At 38.7% G+C, this 13,740-nt stretch overlaps 1 protein-coding gene across 3 annotated transcripts in view; it reads right to left on the bottom strand.

Moving 5' to 3' along the window:
• The window catches only part of RB1 (RB transcriptional corepressor 1), an 82,929-nt gene that overhangs the window by 42,999 nt on the left and 26,190 nt on the right, over positions 1-13,740 (bottom strand). For all 3 annotated transcript variants that reach the window (XM_074815684.1, XM_074815685.1, XM_074815686.1), the window contains 6 exons: positions 9,766-9,853; positions 9,012-9,128; positions 8,275-8,331; positions 8,155-8,186; positions 8,001-8,077; positions 7,586-7,788 (listed from right to left, as the gene is read on the bottom strand). In XM_074815684.1, the coding sequence (XP_074671785.1) occupies positions 7,586-7,788; positions 8,001-8,077; positions 8,155-8,186; positions 8,275-8,331; positions 9,012-9,128; positions 9,766-9,853 (574 nt within the window). The remainder of the gene's footprint in view (positions 1-7,585; positions 7,789-8,000; positions 8,078-8,154; positions 8,187-8,274; positions 8,332-9,011; positions 9,129-9,765; positions 9,854-13,740) is intronic.

The raw sequence follows: 13,740 nt of genomic DNA, 5'->3' as shown, positions 1-13,740 counted from the left end.
ACTCTTCTGGAGTACTAGAAAGGCATGGGAGAAACACTCTTACATATTTTATTTACGCATTTATTAAAAAGTATGTGTGTATATATGTGCTCAAACTAAAAAAGCATATAAACATATATATATTTATATGATATTATATGGTATATTTACAAATGCCCAGAAAGCAACCATCCTACAGACTTCTAAGAACGTACCTTGTATGATAAAGGCAAAATCATAGAAGGCTTTCCAGCCACAGCTGTGACAACTGAAGTGTCAGAGCTAATTCATTACCTTAAAAAAAAAAAAAGCACATACAGCAGAACCAGTATGATCCTTTAGCATTATCACGCCAAGCAGCAGTGGTGGCAGTGACCTCTCTCTCATCGCACATGCTTCTAGAACACACTCATGATGCAAGCAAAAATATATTTAGTACGTACAAACAGAAAACCTCAAATCAATTTTCAGTTCCTTTTTTAAGGTTAAAGCAGCACCCTTATAACGTAACTTTTTCGAAAAGAGCATGGTAAGCACGTGAAATGGCATAATTTGGTGACCTTTAGCACACTTCTTCCCCTCTAAGAAAAACCCTATAAAATTCCACATTTGAAATAATTGTCCATAGCAACCTCCTGAGACAGGGTGCCTAAAATCCAGACAATCACAGGAGATGGGTTATGTCTACAAGAGCAATCTGATGCCTGCAGTTCTTGAGGTGCCTGTCTTCACATCAGTGAAGTTCCCTAGGTGGTTCATATCCTTCCAGTGAGCGAATGTTGTCATTCTGGATAAGCCGAGGATTTTTTTGTGCCTAAGGCTGTCCCTCATTCACAAATTAGGTACTCCTGTATCTAAGGAAAGGCGAAATATAGTAGGCATGAAAGGAGTATGTCTGACAAACGCTAGCTTTCCTAAGAGAAACCAGCTGCTGTGCAGAAACATGTACGCCTCTTGGAGCCTAGAGGAGAGACTCCTGGAGCCCAGAGGAGAGAGTAAGAGAACACGTGATTCATTTGCCAGCGCTGAAGTCACTCATGTGGTTGAGCCCATGACTACGTCTGTAGTCGGTAACACAACGAGCCACGGCCTGTCCTAAGGCCTTGAGGGCAAGTGGCAAACCACAGCTTGCACTCACACAGCTAAACTTTCTCCACTTCCAATCCATACCAGCAGCTGAAAATAGTCCCTGAGCTGCACCATGCCCCAAATCTTGCCTAGGCATTGTCCAGAGGAGTGCTGACAAATGAGAAAACATGCCAGGGAACACGTTGCCAATGAAACACCACTGATGACTGTGGGGCGATACTCAAGCCTGAACTATTGTCCCTTTGAGGCCAGTAGTACAGACACAGCCCTAATACCTGGTCCTTGATGCCTGGCCTTACTTGGCTGCCTATCAACAAGGTTTTAAAGGCATTCTTCTAATACAACAGTAAATGATTTGTCCAGTAACCTATTGTATAAAATGTTGACAGTATGAGCTTTCCTACTTATTCCAGTTTTAAAAGGAATGATTTAAGACATCAAAATCAAAGAGAGGACTTCAAACTGCTTGTAGACACCTACCTCCAAAGGGGTGTAGGACTTCAGACATAAACCTAACAGAAAACACCACTGAGAAGGATACATACCACAAGAAAATATACTAACTCCCATTCTTAGATGGCTCAATTCCTCCTTACAAGGAGCACAGAAACCTAATTTGAAATTGTACACTACATCCAAGGAAACAGGCACTAAGCGCTCAAGTACAGTGAGCTTCACAGTAACTGTGTCCTTGGACAATCAAAGACTAGGCGGGTGTACATTAAGCTGGTACTATACCAAAGTGCTATGGAGTACTTGCTTACCTGTAACTTCCTACAGTTTTACCCTGACCTGGATTTGTCTAACACTTTTTAAGCAAATCTTACGCGGACCCACTTAATATTTTTCTCCTTACTGAACAATCAAAGTAGGTCTGCTATCATTCCAGCTCAGTGAGTCTGTCATATTAATGCAATAATATATATTCTTTGGAAATACATGGTTTTCCTCAAGAAGGCATTTCTGCCACAATGAGCTGCATAATTTAAAACCAACAGGAGACTTTGGTATGGGATGAGGTATCTGAGTATAAACATTAACTACATAGTTAGTTGTCAAATACTTATTGCAAACATTGAGTTATGTTAAATCAACAATAGGTGATAAAACAGTACTGTAGATTTCATTGCAAATGTTAAATTGACAATAGAAACCAAGAGAAGGAGCTGATAAAGGAGAAGCATTATGGAGCACAGTTCAGGTGATGCTACATGGAAGAAGTTATAAATAAAGCAAAGCACACTTCCCTACTTCTGGTGATATTTTATGAGAAGTAACCTTGTAGAGACATCTTTATCTTGCATCAGTCATTAAAACTCCAAACCACACCACAACTCTAAATCGCAGCACATATCAATAGTGGTGTTCCTTCTTTTGAAAACTACAAACACTAATTAGGACAGTAAGTGTTAAAGAGCAATACAGTCAAATGCTACAGTGTCAACAGCTGTAGTGCAATGCACTGCTTTGGTTCAACTTCTGTTCGTCCCACACACAAACATACATCAACAACACAGTTGAAGCTAGCAGACCAAATCAGACTGCAAATGAACTCCCTCTAGCCTGCCACAGTGCACCTTCCCATTCTGTTCTGGGCTGTTGTGGGGTCGTAGAAAGCAACGTGGCTGCCCCTCACCCCTGTTAATATCAAAAGCTACCACATAACCTTTTAAAACTGCAGTCCTACAAGGAATACCCGTTGGACTCCTAGTACTCATGTGGATGAGTTAACAACAGAACATTCTACCTTCTGTAGAGCTAACCAGGAAAGCGTGGCTGTGCTTCCTTCCCTAACCCGCCTTACTGGGCTGGCACAAGGTTGCGGTTGGTCTGCACCTCCAGTGCAGAAGAAAACAAGATCCTTTCACTACCCCAGTAGTGGGCAGCTGAAGCCTGACAGAGCAGAAGGCCTTCATGCATCTCATCTCAGGCCCACCAAAGGCTGGCTTGCAGAAAAAGTATTTTGTAGCATGGTCAAAAGTATTTTAAGTATGCCAAACGTGACAATTTGGAACATGTGTACACTCCACGCTCTTCACTTTCTGTATGTGAAAAGGCATTTGCAGGAAGCACATTCTCTAAGCAGCGGTATGACAAAAATCTAACACCTTGCTTGTTTCTCCCCATTCACCGATTACGAGTAGAGTGCAAGCTGAGAGGCAGGGAAATACAACTGGATTGCTTTGCAGATACAGGTAACAAAGATGGATACTCCATAGGTGTTTACTTTCTTGAATGACACAGCAAAAAAAGCCCCAGACCTAAGTAACCCTGTTCCTAGAACCAAATGCATTTCAGATATCATAGATATTTCACACTTAAAATAGACTGTGAAAATTGACAGACTTTGTACTTGATTTGCTTGCACTGAAAACCTGCTCTTCCTTGTTTCTTCCTAATGTACTGCAGCAAGCAGCAACACTTTAGCCAAATATGTGACAAGGCAGTTGACGGGGCTTTCTCTAAGGGAAAACCAGAGATTCTGGAATTTGTTTGCACAACCTTAATATAAGATATTCAAAACAATTACTTTTTTGACTGGCCACAAGAGAGATCAATTTGACAGCATTATGGAAAAATCTGAGCATGAACTCCCTGACTGGCAGGTAACAAGCTATCCCTTTCACAGGAAAGGGATTTTAACTATGCCAGGGCTTAAATTATATTTCTATAAATATGATAAAAATGAAGCAAAGGCTATAGGCACCTTTATTTTAAAGTCTAAAGTAATTTCAGTTCCCTTGATTTAAAGTTACGAAATTAGTGCCCAAAATACTGTAGTGAAACAAAGCACACATGTACTACCGTAAAGAAATAATATTGTACAGTATATTTCTATTTTACCGATAAAAATTATGCAGCATTATTAACATATTCTAAACTGATCTCCACATAATCTGCATCTGGAAGCATCATAATCTCACTGGTAAATCATACTTGAGTGGATAAACGAGGCTTCTCCCTTCAAGGTTCAATAAAGATTTAAGAAAAAGGAAGTACTTTCCACATTATTTAGTCAGCATGGACACTTGCCCCTTTTCAAAATTAAGAACTATTGAGGAGAACCTTCAACTTTTTTCCACCCTTTATTTTGTCTGGCTATGCTTTTTTATTAAAAGAAAGGATGACCTATTAAAAGAAAGGATGACCTAGAAAAGTTTCATCTCTTTCCTAAAGTACATATGACTAAATCAGCTTGCTATGCAAAAGTAATAAACATATTCACAATGACTAGCAAAGAAGTGATATATTATCTTCAGAAACAGAATCCTTCACATTCATTTGATACAGCTTCCAAAGTCAGATAAAGGTCAGATGCACTTAAGATTTTTTCTTCAGAGAAACTATGCAAGGCGTTTTTCCTTACAAAAGCTCTGTGACAAGTAAAACTACAATAAATTCAAGCTATTCTGTATTCAGTTGCTCTGCCCCTTTAAAACTCATATTGAAGTCCTACTTTCTAAAGCAGTCAGGAGAATGAGGAAAGACTGCATAAACACAGACCTGACTATCCAAAGAGTAGACAAGCCTTGTAACAAAATGTACTACCTGTGGTGGAAGGTAAGAACTAAACAAAAATACATGGCAAATAATTGGGGGAAGTCAGACTTGCATTATGCATATGTTTCTAAATTAATATTTTTCAAATGTTTCTATTCTTATTTACCAAGCTAGAATTTTTTTGCATAAGTTTTACTCATTCCATGCTTTTCTTAATTTTTCTTCATTTTAACGTATGCTTAAAAACATATTAAGAAACTTGAACCTTCTTGAGATTCCATCTCTTTTTGGATTATAAGGTAATTTGTTTACAATTAACCTAAAGCAATCACTTATAGTGAGATATTTTTTATGACTAAGCAAAGTCTTCTGGCTTTTCTCTCCTCCTTTATCAAGTGCTTGGAGATAAGAGATGCTATGAACTACACTTTTCTAATTGCCTACCCTTTCTTGAGGGAATTACTAATTAAGGAGACACTTTGTAAACATTGTACACCATTGCATGGAGACAGTATCCACATAATGAACTGCAGAAGAATATGGTAAATCACTCCTTTATTCACCAGCTGAACCTTTCGGGGACACGCGACTTCAACAGCCTTGCAAGTCAGCCACAGAAGCATTTTCTCCTGTTGCTAATAAGTTATACTTTTCAGATTAGATCAGCCATTATTTGTGAGACATGGGTCGATTTTTTGCACTAGAGAACTCATGGCTTTAGATTTCTATGTGCAGCCTTACAATGTACAGGCTTCAGGTCCACTGCAGTGACCCAGAGACTCAGCAAGACATTTCAGCATAGATAACATTTCACTACTTCTCAATCTCTTGAGCCATCACTATGCAGTCCACTGCCTACAACTCACAGCCTTTCCCTTATGGGCAGCTGGAGGAGGCAATGGAGGCCAGTACAGAATCACAGAATGCCTGCACACAGGCTCCAACTGCCTGTAGCTGGCTGCTACAGCTTCCCTCAGCTTTTGAAGGAACCCTGCTGTGCCCTCGAGTGACAACAGGAGACTGTACACTGTCCTGCGCTTGGGGATATCCAGGTGAGATGTGACATGCAAGACAATGAAGTAGAGGGGCCCTTGGATATATGCACTGCACATTTCTTTTTAGCCCCTCCACTGTGCCCACTCCACATATCTTACTGGCACTAGATGATCGTTGTAGGTCCCTTCCAACTCAACTATTCTATTAACACTCAAATCAGCTATATAAGCCACCCCAAAACAGTACCAACCATATAACTCTAGCAACTCAAGAAGATAGATGCAATACATGAAAATACATTCAAACAGAGCACTCAGAAAATAATCCTGTGCTTACTGTTGACATTATAATTTGTTTCACAAAAGCCTGCAACTACACCCATAATTTTTGAAAACACATTGCTTTGCATTTCCCAGTCTGAAAGGCCAAGTCCAAATCAGATTATCTGCACGTGGTGCTTGAATTACTGGGTAGAAAACTGGTAGACGTCTTATTGCTGACCAGTAAGCTGACTTCAAGCCAGTTTGCAGAAGGTAGCAGGAGCCACTTTTTGCTTGTAGAGTCAACCTTGGGTATCTCCACCTCTGCCTTTTGTCCTCTGAATGTTACAATTCTCAAACAAGCACCTTCTATATGCCTATAAGCTTCTTAAAATACTGCCTGCCTCTTGAAATAGCACCTCATTTTCCCTCTTTCTGTAGGCTCTGGTAAGAGGCTCTCAGCCTCAAGTGCTTTCAGGCAGTCTTATTCGAAGACCGGCAAAACCACAAAGAAATTCATACAGCAACAGAGAGACCATGTGCATTTCTCAAGACACCAAACATACACCCAAAAGCATTACAGAGGGAAAAACTTACACTCTGGTACAGCAGCTATAGCACTGCACCAGAAATCTGGGGCACGTAGTATTGTGGTGATGAGCATAGAGCTGAATACAGAAGTCTTGGCTCCCCAGCGGAAAGGTCACCTTCATAACAGGGCATATTCAGGGAGCTAAATGTGTCCACTGACTTTGCCAGCAAGGAAAATCAAGTGGCAGGGGCTGGGTGGTACAAGGTGTTCCACTGGATTCAGCTTGAAGCATGGCAATTGTTTCCATACAACCCTGGGGCCAGCATGCTCCTCCTGAGCTAGAAAAACCTGAACATGGATGGGGCTCTCACTGCTCAGGCACAACAATGCTTCTTGAATAAAGCGGTGTATCCCCACAGCCTGGTAAAGTACCACCCGTACAAGAAAACTGTTAACTTTTCACTCTGAAGTCATACACAAACCAAACACAGATTACTCTGAAGAGAAAACCTACTTCATGATTAAACTATCCCATTAGCTATGGCATACCATATTTTTTAAACATCCCAGAACTGTAAGATATGGGATGGGTTCTTAAACGGTTGGTATATGTCTCTCTGGTCAAAATTACCAGTCTTTATAGTGTCCTGTTTTGTGGCATTAATAGCGTATTTTTGGTTTATAAGTAACACACAAGAAAATGTTTGATTTACTGAAATCCAGCCTAAAAAAACAACTCAATCTCCCAGCATTTTAATGGCATCCAAAAATACCCAAATGAGTGAAGCACAAAGGATAATGTGAATCAACACTTTAAGTACTATTAACAAATATATCAGATGCACAGAACCAAGGCCCTATTGCCAAGTGGGAATACCAACTGGATAAAAATTAACTTACAAACAAAAACATAGAATTTATTGCCTTGTCTTTGGCACCAAAATACCATTTAAGGGTATTACCCTTATGATTCACGCCAGACTAGTAAAATTATGTTGGCTTTCAATCACGTAAATCAGCAGAGATATGTCAACTTCTTCTTCTTATATACCCCTTTTTTCAAAGCCTGAAGACATGCCAAAACTAATCTTGTTTTGCTCTTGTAATTTATTTTGCTGGAAATAAATCTCAGCAAGACCACAACTTACTTTACAGTGTTGGGTGTGATTTCCTTTTTGTAGATATGCACATTATACAAGGACAAATACTACTTTAAAGCATTACTTACAGATTGCCAAGCAAGAGACTCCATAATTCGATGCTCACAGCGTTCTAGATGCTTTATCATTTCCCTTGTTAGGCTTGGCTCCGCTTTAATAAAGCTTTCAATCACCTTGTAGAAGTCAAAAGCTTTTAAATCAAATACATTGAGAATCCATGGGAAAGACAAGTCTGTTTCAGCACTGGTACCATCACTTTGTGAAGCATTTCCTGCAGGGAAGATGGACTAATATTATCAAGAGTACTACGTCCCTTCACTTCTGACATTTTTTCCTTTTTGTATTTATTGAACTATTGCTAGTACAGAAGTTTCAGTGACCACTTTTTTTTTTTTTGCTATTTACTGTATTTTGCCTATTAGAACAAAGGGCAATAATTATCAATAAATAACAATGCTATTCAGCACTTTAGATTCAACTTACTGCCATATGTAGCCATGACAACCTCAACAGCACATGCCAGAAGAGATGTGTGGAAGATGTTATCATTCAGAAGTTTGCTAAGGAAAAAGAAAGTTATTAATACATGTCCCAACACTAAACTAGCAGACTTCAATAACAAGTTAGGGGCACATACCTGAAATTCTGCACGGAGAGGCGCTCTTCCTCCTGAAATATATAAATCAAACCAAACTTGTGAACATTCTTAGTATTTGTAAATGCAATGCCAGTACTAAGCTACCAGTACTAAACTTACCGACTTCAGCATAGATTCCATCACTCTGTAATATAGACGTACTCCAAGCTTGTATCTCTGTCAAAAAAGAAATTCAAGAATATTACAAGAAGTTTTAACAGACTACAACAGGCAGACTCTCATGTTTTAATGATTCAGGACATTCTGTGTTTTGGAAAAGCCACAGCAAATTGTCCCCAGCTCCATTTGCCAATAGTACTGGAGAGGCCTCAAAGGCTACTATGGTTTGTGCCTACTGCAACCACATGAAGACTGATTAATCAAGTTTATGTTGATTCACAGCTAACAGGATAAAAAACCAGTGTTGACAGACAGGAGACTGTTGAGTACAAACTTGGTTGGACTTGCTTTCCAAAATCCTTGTAGAAAGCACAGCTGGCCTACTGATTTTATAAGGAAGTGAGTCACATTGTGCCATTTTAGGCTGTTGCCTTAATGAATACAAATTTATGTTTCACTGAACGTATTTTGCCCAGCAATTTTCCTATTCTTCATGAAAGTATTTCCAGCATATTTCCACCAAGTTCCTATTGCTCCTTATATATTAATAATTTCTTGAATCCTATCTTTACAGACCTTTAGAAAAAAAATACATGTCCATTCCTCACACTGAAAAGAATATTGTTACTTTTTACCATTACTGATCTGCACTGAAGGAGGACAGTCAATGTCAAGTCTCACGTTAGCTAGTACCAACAGAGTTCAAATAAGTAATACTCAACCAAAATGTTAGTTACCTGTGAACCAATTTCAGCACATCCCTGTCCAACTGCTTCAGCAAATTTATTTTTGAAGATGTGGCCAAGACTTTCCACTCTTTTCAGGATACTATCCTTAGGGTTCACTGTGCAATTCTAATAAAGTACAGGAAGGAGGGCAAGAGAAGGAAAGTACATTTTACTTCAAAAACATTTTAATGATTTAATCACAGAAGTCCTGCTTCACTTTGTAACATCTCTCAAACAGCTCATTAGCGTAAATAGAAGTGGAATATTTATAAAAGATAGAATCGTTGTATATGTTCAACAATTTCCAGTAACTAGAACTTCATGTCTCACATGCAACTAGCTGCAACTAACCCAACTAATATGCGAGTAGCACCATCAATGTTAATGTCTTAAAAGTCAGAAATATGATTAAGTTGCTCAGTGTGGACACAAGAGATCCTCTGTGAGTACATCCTCCTTCTCTTCTTTGTCTCCCTTTTATATCTCCTTCTTTTTCCATCTGATACATACATAAATAAACCTTAATATTTCGTGCAGTAACAAAAAGATTTAAGAAGTTATAAGGTTACAGTACACATCAGTTAGATAGAAGTGCTTTCTGAAATGATTAATTACATTTAAACTGTCCCAATTAAAATGTACTTCTTCAAAAATGGTTGTTCATAAAGAAGTTCCCAAACCATGTGCGTCAGATCTCTATGTGTACATTTCACTTGAGTGGAACTATCACAACCTTTCACAAATCTTCCTTCCAGGCACTTACATTAAAATACATGATGAGAGTATCTGATGGTTTATCAGTTGCTGAGTTTAAAATCATAATCAATTGCTGAATGTTATTCATTGCAGCTCTGGAAAAAAAACAATAAAATGCATAATAAACGTTAAGGTTGGCTTGACAGTTTCCAGAAACTGAACAATAATTCTACAAACAAAGAAATTATTATTTTAGTTCTTAACTCAGCTATCAAACAACCTGCTGGGAAAAACTGTTATACTGTGTTAACCATTGTGAATTTTAATAACCTAATTCATCTAATCTTCTAATTATCAGAATGATTACAATCCATAAGTAAACAACCAAAAGAACGTAAATGAAGTAATAAACACTAACAAGAACTTTTAAAAGCAATAAAATGGTAGAATTGCAATCCTTGTATGTGAAAATATTCAGTTAAATCAAGCAACTCCCTAACAAAAAAACACTTTGGCATTTGTACAAAAATAATACAAAAGACTGGCGAATGAAGACAGCTTTTATATTTTAAGTCACCTGTTCACAAGTGTAGTAAGAAAGATGCATTAAAATACATGAGTCACAAGAAAAACACAGCCTTTTTAACACAGATGCTTTGAAAATCCCACATTTTTCATAGGCAGAGCTGTCAACATTCCTCCTGGCAATGCATGAGAATACAGAATCTTCTCCCTCCCTGGATCTGACCCCAAGTCACATTAAAACTTAAATTCTTACTTTAACTCCACTTCCTTATATTTCCAATAGAAAAACTACAATTCTGTAATCCTTATTCTACCTGCTGTATCCATAGCTAGGTTAGATGATCTCAAATATAAAATTTTAACTTTTGAAGTATCATGGGTGGGAAAAAGGATGTAGACATTAAAGAAATTTTTCAGTGTTTCCAAGAAATACAAACCCAATCTTCTTAAGAAGCAGAACAAAAATTCTTTATTGTCTAGACAAAAAGTAGATAAAAAATATGAATAACACTTTATTAACTTGAGACCAGTACTATTTAATATCTTCAACAATTACAGAGATAGTAGGATCGAGGGCACCCTCAGCAAGTTCGCAGATGACTCCAAGCTGAGTGGTGTGGTTGACATGCCTGAGGGATGGGATGTCATCCAGAGAGACCTGGACAAGCTCAAGAAGTGGGCCCATGTGAACCTCATGAGGCTCAACAAGGCCAAGTGCAAGGTCCTGCACCTGATTCGGGGCAACCCCTGGTATCAATACAGGACGGGGGATGAAGGGATTGAGAGCAGCCCTGTGGAGAACTTGGGAGCACTGGTGGACGAAAAGCTGGACATGAGCCAGCAATGTGCACTTGCAGCCCAGAAAGCCAACCATAACCTGGGCTGCATCAAAAGAAGTGTGGCCAGCAGGTCGAGGGAGGTGATTCTGCCCCTCTATTCAGCTCTTGTGAGACCCCACCCGGGGTACTGTGTCCAGCCCTGGAGCCCTCATCACAGGAAAGACATGGACCTGCTCGAGCAGGTCCAGAGGAGGGACACAAAAATTATCAGAAGGCTGGAGCACCTCTCCCATGAGGACACGCTGAGAAAGTTGGGGCTGTTCAGCCTGGAGAAGAGAAGGCTCCGGGGAGACCTTATTGCAGCATTTCAGTACTTAAAGGGGGTTTGTAAGAAAGACAGGGACAGACATTTTAGCTGGGTCTATTGAGATAGGACAAGGGGTAATGGTTTTAAACTAAAAGAGGGTAGATCTAGACTAGGTATAAGCAAGAAATTTTTTTTACAATGAGGGTGGTGAAACACTGGCACAGGTTGCCCAGAGAGGTGGGAGATGCCCAATCCCTGGAAACATTCAAGGTCAGGGTGGATGGGGCTCTGAGCAACCTGATCTAGTTGATGTCCCTGCTCACGGCAGGGGGCTAGACTAGATGACCTTTAAAGGTCCCTTTCAACCCAAAGTGATTCTATGAACTTGGATATACTGAAGTATGCCTCCATGTATGATCTTATTCACATTATTTTACAGATACAGAGTAAAGAAAAAACCAAAAAACACTGACATCAAAACTACTTGTATCTCTACTTAATACCCACAATTTTCTTGCTAAAACCAGACTCAAAACCACAAGTAATATGCATTGATTCATATCCAATATCTTAACACAGAAAACTACTAAAGCTAACAGAAGTAGCGACAGTACTTCAGAAAAGCTGTAATAATTTAAAGAATTAGAAATATTATTAAAGCAAGTGCATAGAATCCTGTTGTTAATTCCAAAGTTAAATGCCTTGTTAGGGTGACTGTGTATCTCTCTGAAGAAAGCATTTCTCAGTTTCTCTTCTAGAACTGAAACCCTGATGACAAACATTTTTCATGACTTTCAGAAAGATCATTATTTTAAGATAACATAACATGGCCTCTTCTCAAATAGCATATATTATCCAGGAATTGACCAAAATATCTACAGTTGGAAAAATGAGAACAGTATACAGGACATACCTTCTTGTCATACAGGACAAGAAGGTACGTGCATTAGCAAGCATCTGAACAGCCCACATTTTCAATTTTTAGGGGTATCATGTATTGTTTTGCCTTTATTATTTGCACATACATACAGAACTAATAATATATCCAGTATGGCCATAAGTACCAGTGTAGCCTGGCTTTTTTTAAACATATTTCAAGTTCTGTATGAAGCAATAGCACTAAGTTTCTAATCTTGTAGAAAGGTTAGTGTATTAATTTCTCTCCTAACATCTAAGAAAGTTTGATTCTTCCAGTGGTATTGTTACTTTCTGATTTTTTTCATTGTGGTTTGGGGGGGGGGGGGGGGGGGTGTGGTGTTTGCTTTAAATTTCTGTGCTATTTAACCTCAGTTTGGCTCGTATCACTCATAAGTGTAGAAAGAAGAAAACTATGTTCAATCATTACAATGGTAGTAGTGTAAAGATGCATTTTTCTTTAATCTACTTTCTAGAAGGTTTTGGTAAAATCACTTCTGCCAAAACTCTACTAGTAACAAGAAAAAGCATAAAGACAGAGGAAAAAACTAAAATGAAAACACATGATTCAGTCTCATTATGCTCTGAACTAGCACTTACACACACGTTACCTACTGCTTTCTATATCAGTGACCAGATACAAATCCTCTGATGAAAATTATCAGATTCTCACCAATTTCAGGGGGCTTTAGGTGTCTAGGTCCAGAACGAAGCCATTATAAGAAGATTCTAAGTAACGAGTACGGTGCTGTCAGCATAACTTGTAAGGGGTTCTACTTAATGCAGGGAGAGTTAATGACACACTTTCCACTTTACGCTGGTGATCAAAGGCTTACTGCCATCTAGTGACAGTTCCGTGGCTTTATGGAAAACAAGTTACTACAGCCCAAATCATGGCTGGTGAACAAGCCTTCACTTGAACTGTTTTAAACGGCATCGGTTTTGGAAAATTCAGAGAAAAGCCCAAGTGTGGATGGAAAGAATCTATATATCATTAGACATCCTCTCAAGATCAGAGTTGGTTTAGCACATTTCAAATTTTTAGCAGTGCGGAAACTCGGTGCTCCTGGACTTTCCAAATAAAACTTGCATGTCACGACCTTTAATGAAGCATCTTTCACAGTGTTAGAGACCTTTTTTAAATGCTAGTATAACTGAAAACTGTCAATAACAAGCTATCTATATTTGTCAAAAACGGGATTTGTTGTCAGTGACCTTCTTGTTAAATACACTGCATGTTACAGATGGTCCAGTTCCTGGTATCACACATTCAGTGTGGGAACCAAAAGGCAAACTGATGACTTTATGGCTAAAAAAGCATCATTGACATTTACAGATTTGAAGCATAAACCTAAAAGGGACTACTAATGCAATCCAACAAAACCTTTTGCAGTCATAGGTGATGAAAAGTTCTTTCATATACTGATCAATAGTTATCTCAGATGCATGTCTCCTTTTATTATTTTTATGAAGAAGCTTTTCAGAACCTTACTGCTCTGTTGGCTAGAAAACAATT

This window comes from Strix aluco, chromosome 2 (genome assembly GCF_031877795.1).
Source record: "Strix aluco isolate bStrAlu1 chromosome 2, bStrAlu1.hap1, whole genome shotgun sequence".
NCBI lineage: Eukaryota > Metazoa > Chordata > Aves > Strigiformes > Strigidae > Strix > Strix aluco.
Note: the sequence above shows the minus strand (reverse complement) of the source record. Positions and strands in the feature narration are given on the sequence as shown.